The sequence below is a fragment of the Natrix helvetica genome, assembly GCF_964273705.1.
Source record: "Natrix helvetica genome assembly, chromosome: W".
In the NCBI taxonomy this organism is placed as follows: domain Eukaryota; kingdom Metazoa; phylum Chordata; class Lepidosauria; order Squamata; family Natricidae; genus Natrix; species Natrix helvetica.
The window spans coordinates 83,712,363-83,724,605 of NC_138555.1; the positions used below are offsets into that span (position 1 = coordinate 83,712,363).

Below are 12,243 nucleotides of genomic sequence, written 5' to 3' on the forward strand. Positions count from 1 at the left end.
GTCTCTTCTTCACCCGACATCTGGAAGCCTGTGATTCCCCCTTTTCTGCTCAGGAGCTCAAGCCATGGGGTCCTGTCCACCATTAAACCATCTTTCCAAGCAGCCTCCATGTTTCCAGTCTCTTTTTCCCTACTTGGAGCTGAACCCAGAAAGACATTTTCTTCCAACATAAGTTTCTGTGTTCTCTATTTCTCCGAGGCTTCGGTAACATTGTGGCTTCTACTGCAGGTCCAGATTTTTACAGGGTACATCCTAAATCCAGATATTGGACCTATTTTTACCCAAAACATCTAGGGAAATGCAGGAAAAAAATAGATATTTTTTGATAACAAATGATTTCAGAAAGATCTTGAAATTTTGGCCACGCCACGTAGTTTGGGCACCCTGATTGGGATTTACGTGGCTTTTAAGAATGCTTTAATTCCAGCACTTAACAACTGTGTTGCATAATTGAACTGCAATGATTCACTTAGCAACTGTGGCAAGAAAGGTTGCAAAACAGGGCAAAATTCACTTTAGAACTGTCTTGTTTAGCAATAAGTGATGGCCACAGTTATGGTTGTAAATCGGGGACTTGAGCTGGGGGTTGGATTAAAAGACCTCCAAGGTCCCTTCCAACTCTGTACAGGTACGTCCTCAACGTACGACCACAACTGAGCCCAACATGTATGTTGTTAAGTGAGAAATGTGTTAAATGTGGCAAGAGAAGTAACATGGGGCAGGCAAAATTCACTTGTGAAGCAAATCCTTGTTGTTAAATTAATAATGTTAAGTGAGCCCGGCTTCCCCATGGACTTTGCTTGTCAGAAGGTCACAAAATGAGATTACGTGACTACTAGCCAGTGCAATGGTCATAAATGCGAGTCAGTTACATTCGAATGCAAATAGTGTGACCACGGGGATGCTAAAACGGTTGTAAATATGAAAAAAAAAACGGTCTTAAGTCATTTTTTTCACTGATGTTGTAACTTTGAATGGTCACTGCCGGCCTTCGTGAGAGAAACGAATTAAAATCAAATGACAAAATGCACAAAACAAGCCTCTAAATTATAAAAAAAAAAACTGTAGGAAAAAAAGTGTATAAAAATCCTTGTACTCCTACTCATCAAGGCAATTGGTCAGCTGATCCAGGAACTGTTGATTCTGTCCATCATTTTTTTTCAATCAGCCTCCATGTATTTTACAAGAAAAGCACTCAACTCCTCTGCTCGTAATAAAATCCCTTATACCACTGTTGGAAGAAAATGTCCTTCTGGATTTGGCTTGAAGTGGGGGAAAAAACACTGGAAACATGGAGGCTGCTTGGAAAGATGGTTTAATGGTGGGCAGGACCACATGGCTTGAGCCTCCTGAACAGAAAAGGGGGATCCCAGGCTTCCAGATGTTGGGTGAAGAAAGAAAAGAGAGAGAAAAGGGACATGCTAGGTATTTTATACTCTATTTGGCCCCCACCTCTCTGTTTCCTATTCCTGTGTATGTATCCTGATTGGTCTTCTTCATGTTTCCCAGGATTTTCTAGCAGAGGGGTGGGTAGTAACTTCCTACACCACCAGGGTTGAAATTTTAGGCCTGGATCACCTTGAACTACGCCGTCTACATTCCGACCTGAGCTTAGGGCACAAGATAATCTGCCCTAACATCCTACCTGTTCATGACTATTTTTACTTCACCTGCAATAACACAAGGGCTATCCATGGATATAAATCAGTTCTAATCTTGATTGCAGGAAAAACGATGTGTGGAACAGAACACCCTTCCTGATCCTGTTGTTAGTTCCTCTAAGCCCCCATACCTTTTACCTTAAGCTGTCTACCGTAGACCTTACGCATTGCTTAAGAGGTCCGTAAAGGGGGCGTGCATAAGCATACATAAGCCTTCCGTCCCTGTCCTACTGTCCCCATTTATATGTCCTCTTTTTATGTGTTTATGACTGCTTGGCTTGTTTATATCCATTTATTTGTGCCATTTTTTCCATGTGTTTTCAGAGTTTGTTTCCTTGTGTTTGTTGTGTTGGAAGAAATGTCCTTCTAGGTTCGGCTCCAAGTGGGGAAAAAGACACTGGAGACATGGAGGCTGCTTGGAAAGATGGTTTTAATGGTGGACAGGACCACATAGCCTGAGTCCTGAACAGAAAAGGTGATCACATGCTTCAATGTTGGTGGAGAAGAAGAGAAGGCAAAGGAAAAGACTGAAGAAGGGCTTGCAGGGATTTTTATAATCTGTTCGGCCCCACCTATCTGTTTCCTGTTCCTGTGTAAGAAATGCATTCTGATTGGCTGTCAGACTCCCATGGGCCCATGCAAGGGCAACCCTCTAGGCTGAGTTTTGAATCCAGGTTTGATTGAGTTCAGATGCCATGTGGTCAGTTGAGTAAAGGCTTATATTATCATGCCTTCATTCCCATCCCCCTGGAGCTGAAGGGGAGAACTCTTTATTATGTAAAGTGGACTAACTTGGCCTTCTTAATGGCCCATTGATAAAGTAAGGATGGCAGGAAGCTGCAGGAATTTACTTAGTTTTTTTTCCACATCCAGGAAAATATAATATTCTGCCTTATCAATATTTCGTAGGATATTTCATTTTTCTGGGAGACGGCTGTGTGATAACTTCCTACAGTTGATTGATTGATAAATAAATAAATAAATTGCATCCAATGTCTGTCTTCCCAGCTTAGAATTTGAATCGGGTGGATTCTCCTTCCAACGCTTTTTTTTTTAAAGGAACGAACAGCCCATAGCGTAGTCAATGCTTTGGCTCTGCCAACATACTTAACCTCATTTAAAGTCCTTTCAGGACCATTTAAACGAAGAATAATTTGAGCTGAAATGAACCACCAGGAAATTAATTAAGGTAATACCATTAAATTAATTAAGGTAAATGCCATTACATTAAAGGAAGTACCCTTAAATAAAGAATCATAACACAGTGAAGTCCCAGCTAGGAAATTTGCTTGCTTGCTTATTTTACTTAAGAGATACTTTAAGACGATCTTTATTTATTTGTTTGTTTTGTTTGTTTATTGTTTTTAATTTATGTTTTCTTGTTTGTTCGTTTATTTGTCTGCACTAAAAAACTCAAAACTAGCCTGAAAAATATTCAGACCAGTCGCTTCCAAAGGAGGCTTCCGATTGGAGGGAGTAAAATCATACCGCGCGCCCGAGTGAGTAAAAAACACATTCCGATTGGCTGAGAGAACGGCGTTCCTATTGGACGGCCCAACCACCGGCGCCACGACCCGCCCAATCAAAAAAGACCTCTAGAAACCCGAGGAGTAAATAAATAAGCGGGTTGCAGCACTAGCTAGCCATCATTTCTTTGCGGGCTTTGTAGAGAAAGGAACCTTGAGCGAGGATGTCTGGACGCGGCAAGCAAGGTGGCAAAACCCGGGCTAAGGCCAAGACTCGCTCTTCCCGCGCCGGGCTGCAGTTCCCGGTGGGCCGCGTGCATCGGCTGCTTCGGAAGGGCAACTACGCGGAGCGTGTGGGCGCCGGCGCTCCCGTCTACCTGGCCGCCGTGCTGGAATACCTAACGGCCGAGATTTTGGAGCTGGCGGGCAACGCGGCAAGGGACAACAAGAAGACCCGCATCATCCCGCGTCATTTGCAGCTGGCCATCCGCAACGACGAGGAGCTGAACAAGCTGCTGGGACGGGTCACCATCGCCCAGGGCGGCGTCCTACCCAACATTCAAGCCGTCCTTCTGCCCAAGAAGACCGAGAGCCATAAAGCCAAGGCGAAATAATTTCCACTTCCTCGGTCCACGAATCAAATCCCATCGCAAAGGCTCTTTTAAGAGCCACTCACAGCCTCACAGAAAAAGCTGATTTCTTTCCAAATCTCTTAAGTTTGGGAAGTCAAATATTGGGCAAAGCAATTGACTGGGCTAACTGGGGTGATGGAAAGTCGGAGGTGATGCCTCTAAAGTCAAAAAGACCCCAAATTGGATCTGGGGCTTTTAAATAGGTTTGCTCCTGAATCAGACAGATTTCGCGTATTAACGTTTAGTACTAACAAAGGTACTAAAACATGAAGGATTTGGGTTGGACTAGAAGACCTCTAGAGCCCCCTTCTCTAGCCTTAGGCGTTCTGTGATTACATGCGAAACCCAAATAATAGAAAACATGGATTTGAGATAGCACTCAGATTTATTGAGTTACACAGTATTCTGGTTGGGTTAAAATCGGAGTGTTTTTCAGAATACACATCATAAATTCACAAGTATTTATTAAATGTATGATCCTATCATCAAGTGACATACTTGCAGAAGGATTTCACACCTAAAACGTACTGAGGATTTGGACAAAGGGGGTTGGACTAGACGGCCTCCAAAGCCCCCTTCTCTCTAGCCTTAGGCATTCTATGATTACACGTGACATTTGAATCACAGAAAACGTGGATTCCAGGTAGCATGCCAATAAATTATAACTCACAAACCCTTAAAGTCATAAATTATATGAGTTATTCGGTATTGCTCGGTGCTGCTTGGGTTAAAAACCTTTGAGTGTTCATTTCGGAATACACATAATAAATTCACATGCATTTATTAAATGCATCAAGCAACTAGCATCTTGGTTAATTTTACGGTTTTCACTAGAAATTTTAATGTCTTTTAAGAAAGGCTTTTTTTAAATAGGGAGTTTATCTTAAGCCGCCAAGATTGTAAGCATCTACATAAATGTTACCCTGGACTGCCAGGATAAAAATAAAAAAGAACTCTTCATTGGCCAAGTGTGGTTGGACACACAAGGGATTTGTCTTTGGTGCATGGAATAGCACCAGAATAGAAAGTCATAGGTTACTAATAAGCAATCGAATCACACTAGGAAACAAATAAATATAAATAAAGATACAAGCAACATGGTTATAGTCCTAAGTGGGAAGAGATAGGTACTAGGAAGGAAGGAACAGAAGACTAAATAATCTTAGTAGGTAATATGCTAGTGTTATAGCAATATATTAAAATGCTATAGTGTAATAGCAAAGGTGCCTTTTCAAAATGCAACTGGACTGTTTTTCCCCCTAAAAGGATCCCCACATTTAGCTATAAAATGTTAGTAACGAAGCCCTAAAAATTCCAGGCAAGTCTCTAGAAAAAAGATCCGAACGGGAGAATATAAATGAAGCAGTTTTTTTTTAAATCTTACTTACATAGCCATTTACTCGAGCAAGTAGGTTTTTTTTTTTGCCAAATGTTAGTTAGTCCCACTAAAAAAGAATATCAAAGATTTGTATATGCTACAACTCTTTTTCTGAAATTGTGGGTGGCCCTTAAAAGGGCCGTTATGTTGTTGCCTTTTTGTGTGTAGGATTAGCCCCCAAAGCCGTACAAGGTACGACCTTGGCGTTTCAGCGCGTACACCACGTCCATGGCGGTCACGGTCTTCCTCTTAGCGTGCTCGGTGTAAGTCACGGCATCGCGGATAACGTTCTCCAGGAAAACCTTCAACACGCCACGGGTCTCTTCGTAGATCAAGCCAGAAATTCGCTTCACCCCTCCGCGGCGAGCCAAACGGCGGATAGCCGGCTTGGTGATCCCTTGGATATTATCGCGGAGTACCTTCCGATGTCTTTTGGCTCCCCCTTTGCCCAAGCCTTTTCCACCTTTGCCACGACCAGACATCTTCGAGAGCGACAGACAGCAAAAACTAACCTCGATGTGCTGCAAAGGATGGCTTATAAAGAAAGAGGACCGACCAGAAAGAAAACTGAGCCACTAGCGCTTAGCTGGAGTTCGGTAGCCCCGGGTTATGTCACCGCTGTCCAATCAAATGCAGCTTGTTTGAAATTGCTCAATCAAAGTCGAATGTAATTGAATTTTAGCCTGACCGCTACCAGCCAATGGGAGCTCAGCCCTCGAAATTCAAACGTCCTAACGGATGTTTCCTACGCTTCAGCCAATCAGGCTCTGCGAAGTGCCTATAAATACCCTGGAGCACGCCACCGCAGCTTATTACTTCTAGTGTGTCTTCGGAGATGGCTCGTACCAAGCAGACCGCTCGCAAGTCCACCGGCGGCAAGGCGCCCCGCAAACAGCTGGCCACCAAGGCGGCGAGGAAGAGCGCTCCGGCCACCGGAGGCGTGAAGAAGCCTCACCGCTACCGCCCAGGCACCGTCGCCCTGAGGGAGATCCGCCGTTACCAGAAGTCGACGGAGCTGCTCATCCGCAAGCTGCCCTTCCAGCGTTTGGTCCGCGAGATCGCGCAGGACTTCAAGACCGACCTTCGCTTCCAGAGCTCGGCCGTCATGGCTCTGCAGGAGGCCAGCGAGGCTTACCTCGTGGGGCTCTTCGAGGACACCAACCTCTGCGCCATCCACGCCAAGCGAGTCACCATCATGCCCAAGGATATCCAGCTGGCTCGACGCATCCGCGGAGAGCGGGCGTAAAGAAGGATTCGAGAGAACGCCGCTCCGTTTCAGAAACCCAAAGGCTCTTTTAAGAGCCACCAAATTCTCCTCGGAAAGCGCTGATCACGCCCAATCCATTTCTAATTGGGAATCGAATTCACAAAAAGACCCGAGATAACAGCGGATGGCCAGTAATTTCGGTTAATCGATTTAGCGTTGGCATCTGCTTCCACCCAGTTAAAAATTGGGAGATTAAAGCCAATTATCTCACATGGGTTTAACTAAATTTGGCCAATTAATGTAGGGCATGTCATATACATGGGTTAGCAATATCAACATTTCAACTAGATTGGAACCCGATTCTGAAAGGCCTCACTCGCCTGCAACTTGCAAGAGAAAACGCAGCTGGGTGGAAGAATGTAACCTATAAATTGGCCACTTGTGGGCTATATTACCTTAATTTAATAAATTAATCACTTAAATTAATTACTTAAAATTAACTCAACTCCTGCCTTGTTGGATTGTTTTCTGACGTTTAACAAATTGTAAGATACTCGGCGCTCCCTCTAAATGTTACTTATATGCCATTTCTTAAAAAATGAAGCAGCGAACATTTCCTATTTTCCATATCAATCCTGTTGAGGTAGGTTTTGGCCCGGAATGATTGGGTCAAAGTCACCCAGATTTTTGCTAACATTTGTCTAATTACTTTTTGCTTTGACTGAATTACAATACGTTCCTACTTAGGGAAGAAGTTAAAATGGCGGCCGCAGCACTTTCCCTCCCTTTCCAAACAATAGCCCTGCGAGGTAGTCCTTTCGTTTCGTGTGGAAACAGCCTCTTTTAACAATTTTTGTGGGTGGCTCTTAAAAGAGCCTTTGGGGGGTTTGCAAGCAACGAGACTCGCACCTGAGCCGCAGAGAGCAGCTCACTTCTTCGCCACGCCTTTCTTGGGCTTCGCCACTTTGGCTTTGGGAGTCTTGGGCTTCGCTTTCGGCTTCGCCGCCCTGGCCTTGGCGGGGCTCTTGACAGCTTTTTTCGCTTTAGCCGCCGCTGCTTTGGGCTTCTTAACCGCCTTGGGGGATTTCTTAACCGGCTTCTTGGCGGGTTTCTTCGCCCCGGCGGCAACCGGAGATTTTTTCGCCTTCTTGGCGGCGGTGGCGCCGGTGGGTTTCTTGGCGCTCTTGGCTCCCGCCGGCTGTTGCTTCTTACGAGCCGCCTTGTCCTTGGGGTCGGCCTGCTTCTTGTTGAGCTTGAAGGAGCCCGAGGCTCCCGTGCCTTTCGTCTGCAGCAGCGTCCCCTTGGTCACCAGGCTCTTCAGGCCCAGCTTGATGCGGCTGTTGTTCTTCTCCACGTCGTAGCCCGACGCCGCCAGGGACTTCTTCAGCGCGGCCAAGGAGATGCCGCCGCGCTCCTTGGAGGCCGTCACCGCCTGCATCAGCAGCTCCGTCACGCTGGGGCTGGCCGGCTTCCGCGCCTTCGCAGCGCCCGCCGCTCTCCTCGCCGCTGCTGCCTTCGAAGCCGGAGCCGCCGCTACGGGCGCTGCCGGCGCGACTTCTGCCATCCTTCAAGCGGGACACTTGACTCCTCCGACGCGGACCCTTAAATTGCCCGGAGGCGCGGCGAGCGCTGGTATTTATAGGAGAGGAGCTGAGCGCTGATTGGTCCGTTGCCAGCACGGCGTTTCGCTGGTCCAAATCTTCTACTTCAGCTTTGCGGTTTTTTTGTGTTTCTCAATCGGCCTAAAACAGCCGATTAATAAAAACCCCTCGGGCGGATTCTTTCCCTTCCCGGGGGGATCGAAAGGGGAAGGTGTCTTCTTTCGGGATCCCCACTTTCTTTAGCTGGAACAGCCTAGAAACGGCGGGGAGAAAGCGGGCAACACGGCTTCTCCCGGCTTCTTCTGCCTTGACACGTGTACACTGACACCTTTGTCTGAAGATGCTGAAGGGGCCTCTTGGGAAACCTCCGTGTAAACCCTGGAAACAGCCACCCTGGAGGGTCTCTATCTTGACCCGCAGGACAGGCAAGGATCTCGGTGGATGAATTCCCCGCAATCGCTTCTTTAATCCAGCCAAGTAACACATATAACAGCCTACGGGGATGAGACGTTCATTTTATGTGGGGGGCTTGAAAAATCACAAATGCAAAAAAAAAAAAAAAGTTGGGGAATTGAGTTGTCATGAAAGAGGCCGGGAACAAGTGAAGAGTGAAAGATGTAAGGAGGGCGGTTTGGGTTTTTTAAAGCAAGTCTGATTGATGCCTTTTTTTTTCTGGAACTCAGTAACCTGTAATAATCCGTAATCATAATATTACTTCAAAGCCGGTGTTACCTATTTGGGAACAAAGAAAATGTTATGTCCGGCAAAGAAAGGGAAAATGAAAAGGATGTATAATTGTGAAAAAGAACTACTCACTGAATTAGGAACAGGAATGGATTGGAATATAGAACAGAATAGACTATAGAATAGAATACAGAACATAGAGAATAGAAATAATAATAATAGAATAGAATATGGAATGGAATTAGAATGGAATGGAATATAGAACAGAATAGACTATAGAATAGAATACAGAATATAGAGAATAGAAATAAGAAGAAATAGAAATAGAATAGAATATGGAATGGAATATACAACAGAATAGAATATAGAATAGAATATAGAGAATAGAAATAAGAATAGAATAGAATATAGAATAGAATATGGAATGGAATAGAGAAGAGAATATAGAATAGAATATGGAGTGGAATTAGAATGGAATATACAAAAGAATAGAATATAGAATAGACTATAGAATACAGAATATAGAGAATAGAAATAAGAATATAGAATAGAATATTTATTTATTTATTTATTATTTATTACTTGAACTTATTAGTCGCCCCCTCTCCCCACAGGGACTCGGGGCGACGTACAAAGGTATTATATAGCGTATAGAGGAGGTAAGAATAAATAAATAAGTTACAATACTTAAAAAGTTAAAACCCCAGTGAAATTAACCCTTAAAAACTAAAATTACAATTAAAAATGCCCTGGGCTGGGGAGGTTGTAGAGTTATGCCAGGTCAGCTAGTCGAAACAGGTAGGTTTTCAGCTTCATACGGAAGGAGCGAAGGTCGGTTGTAGTTCTGATGTCTGGGGGGAGGTCATTCCAAAGGGTGGGGCCCACTACAGAGAAGGCCCTACTTCTGGGCGCTGCCCTCTGGCACTCTCTGGAGGACGGCACCCGGAGTAGTCCCTCTCTGTGTGAGTGGACGGGTCGCAGGGATGTATGGGGCAGGACGCGATCCCGCAGGTAACTAGGCCCTGTGCCATGGAGCGCTTTGAAGGTGGTAACCAGTACCTTGAAGCGCACCCGGTAGACCACAGGAAGCCAGTGCAGCTCGCGCAGGATAGGTGTTATATGGGAGAACCTCGATCTCCCCATAATTACCCGCGCGGCTGCATTCTGGACCAACTGCAGTCTCCGGGTGCACCTCAAGGGGAGCCCCATGTAGAGAGCATTACAGTAGTCCAGGCGAGACGTCACCAGCGCGTGAGTGACTGTACGCAAGGCCTCCCGGTCCAAAAGGGGCCGCAACTGGCGCACCAGGCGAACCTGGTGGAACGCCCCTCTCGCCACGGCTGTCACATGATCTTCCATAGACAGCCGGGTATCAAGGAGGACGCCCAAATTGCGTGCCCCTTCCACCGGGGCTAATTGATCATCTCCGATGGTCAGCGATGGCATATGCTGGTTGAACCGGGAAGCCGGAAGCCACAGCCACTCTCTCTTGGAGGGGTTGAGCCTGAGCCTGTTGTCATCCATCCAGACCCGTACGGCTTCCAGACATCGGGACATCACTTCAACAGCCTCGTTGGGGTGGTTTGGGGTGGAAATGTACAGCTGAGTGTCATCAGCATACAGATGGTATCCCACCCCAAAACCACGGATGATCTCACCCAGCGGCTTCATATATATGTTGAACAGGAGAGGCGAGAGGATCGAGCCCTGTGGGACCCCACAGATAAGGGGCCTCGCGGTCGACCTCTCCTCTCCTGCCAACACACATTGCGTCCGGCCAGAGAGGTAGGAGCGGAACCATCGTAATACGGTGCCCCCGACCCCCAACCCCTCCAGACGGCGCAATAGGATACCATGGTCGATGGTATCGAAGGCCGCCGAGAGGTCTAATAGGACAAGGATGGAGGAACAACCCCCATCCTTTGCCCTCCAGAGATCATCCACCAACGCGACCAAGGCTGTCTCCGTGCTGTGACCGGGCCGGAAGCCGGACTGGCGCGGGTCTAGATAATCAGCTTCTTCTAGGTGACGCGGAAACTGCTGAGCCACCACACTCTCAACAACCTTCGCTAAGAAAGGAAGGTTGGAGACAGGACGGTAATTTGCTAGCTCCGTTGAGTCCAGAGAAGGCTTCTTGAGCAGGGGCCTCACCACCGCCTCTTTCAAGGCGGCTGGTAAAAGGCCCTCACCCAGCGAAGCGTTCACCAGCTCCAGTAGCCAGCCTCGTGAGCCCTCCCAGGAGGCCAGTACCAACCAGGAGGGACACGGGTCCAATAAACATGTAGTGGCTCGCAGTCGCCCGCGCAACCTGTCTATGGAATGGAATTAGAATGGAATGGAATATAGAACAGAATAGAATATAGAATAGACGATAGAATAGAATATAGAGAATAGAAATAAGAATAGAATAGAGTAACAAGAGTTGAAAGGAACATTGGAGGTCATCTAATCCAGCGGTCACCAACTGGTGGTCCATGAGAAAATTGTGGTGGTCTGCAGAATAGATTATTTGCATTTTTTATATTGCACTAAATCCGGGGTCCTCAAACCTACAGCCCCCGGGATGGATACGTGCAATGAACGCTTGTGTTGCTGCAGAGAGTCTCCCCCTTCAGGGTCTTTTTGTGAGGGTTGGAGGGGGGCAGAAATCCCGACTTGGGGTCTGCTTTGGCTTCTTGGTGGGGGGCTTTGGGCGATGGCTGGAAGGAAGCGTTGCTGGTGATAAAGAGCCGGAGGGCCTCGTTCCAGTGGGACTTCATCACGGCCTGGAACCGGCTGACCATCTCATCCCACTGAGCTTCCAGGTCCCTGGCCTTGCACTCCTGCAGGTCTTCCTTCTGCTTGGAAAGCCCATGCTCCTAGTCCTCAGTGAGGTGCTTCTGCTGAGCCTCTTTCTCGGCCAGATCCAATTTGAACTGAACTGTTTCGCCAACTCTTTCTCCTGGGGGCTGCTTAGCTCCAGCAATGGCTTCCTGTTGGGGTCCTAAGGAGCCCGGCCGGGCAGGCGAGAAGTGGCTGGGAGGGGAGGGGCGAATAGAGGCCGGCGAGGCGCCCCTCAACATGAATGACATCGAGTTGGCCACACCCACCCAGTCACATGACACACCCAGCTGGTCATTACATAGATCATAGATCCTTGAGATTTAAAATTAGGAATTTAGTGGTCCCCGAGGTCCGAAAGATTGGGGACCCCTGGTCTACATGACCTTTTAGGTGACCCATTTCTTCCTCCCTCTGCAGGGATTGTTGTGTTAGGTGTGTTAAAAACTCCGCGGATTCAGGCGGTCGTTGGAACCAAAATACTGTCCATTGTATGTTGTGATTCTTTTTGAGATGTTTGCTTTATGTTTTGATTCCCAGAAAGAGACCACAAAGATCAAAAGCTGACTTCTAGAAGTCCAGAAGAGAGGAAAACCTCTGGACAGGATCTCTAGCTTTGTTGGAAAGGATTTCTTTTTTCCTGCTAATTTTCTTTTTCTTTTTTCTCTCTCCCAATGGATCCGGACATCCTTGAACAATTCAAGCAGCCGTGGTATTCAGCCAGTTCGACCGGCTTCGGACTGTTGGAAGAAACTTTTCTCCTGGGTTCAGTTCCCAGTGGGGGAAAAGACGCT

General features: G+C 46.8%; 4 protein-coding genes across 4 annotated transcripts; 2 read left to right on the forward strand and 2 right to left on the reverse strand.

Moving 5' to 3' along the window:
• Nucleotides 1-3,351: 3,351 nt before the first annotated feature.
• On the forward strand, nt 3,352-3,799 carry LOC309400777 (histone H2A-IV-like; the record flags this gene model as incomplete). Its single annotated transcript, XM_081969436.1, has 1 exon — nt 3,352-3,799. The coding sequence occupies one exon, from the start codon at nt 3,352-3,354 to the stop codon at nt 3,739-3,741; it is 390 nt and encodes a 129-aa protein (XP_081825562.1). The 3' UTR covers nt 3,742-3,799.
• A 1,460-nt stretch (nt 3,800-5,259) lies between these two features.
• On the reverse strand, nt 5,260-5,638 carry LOC309400783 (histone H4). The gene has a single exon (XM_081969444.1). The coding sequence runs from the start codon at nt 5,617-5,619 to the stop codon at nt 5,308-5,310; it is 312 nt and encodes a 103-aa protein (XP_081825570.1). The 5' UTR covers nt 5,620-5,638; the 3' UTR covers nt 5,260-5,307.
• Nucleotides 5,639-5,957: 319 nt separating this feature from the next.
• On the forward strand, nt 5,958-6,447 carry LOC309400837 (histone H3.2). Its single transcript, XM_081969536.1, has one exon. It carries the CDS (start codon nt 5,973-5,975, stop codon nt 6,381-6,383), a length of 411 nt encoding a protein of 136 aa, XP_081825662.1. The 5' UTR covers nt 5,958-5,972; the 3' UTR covers nt 6,384-6,447.
• An 825-nt stretch (nt 6,448-7,272) lies between these two features.
• LOC309400844 (histone H1.3-like) lies at nt 7,273-8,010 on the reverse strand (the record flags this gene model as incomplete). The annotated part of the gene is made up of 1 exon (XM_081969542.1): nt 7,273-8,010. The coding sequence occupies exon 1, from the start codon at nt 7,906-7,908 to the stop codon at nt 7,273-7,275; it is 636 nt and encodes a 211-aa protein (XP_081825668.1). The 5' UTR covers nt 7,909-8,010.
• Between the last annotated feature and the right edge of the window lie 4,233 nt (nt 8,011-12,243).

Excerpts from the sequence above, each read along its gene's own strand:
- LOC309400837 (XM_081969536.1), top strand. The coding sequence starts at position 5,973 with ATGGCTCGTACCAAGCAGACCGCTCGCAAGTCCACCGGCGGCAAGGCG.
- LOC309400783 (XM_081969444.1), bottom strand. The coding sequence starts at position 5,619 with ATGTCTGGTCGTGGCAAAGGTGGAAAAGGCTTGGGCAAAGGGGGAGCC.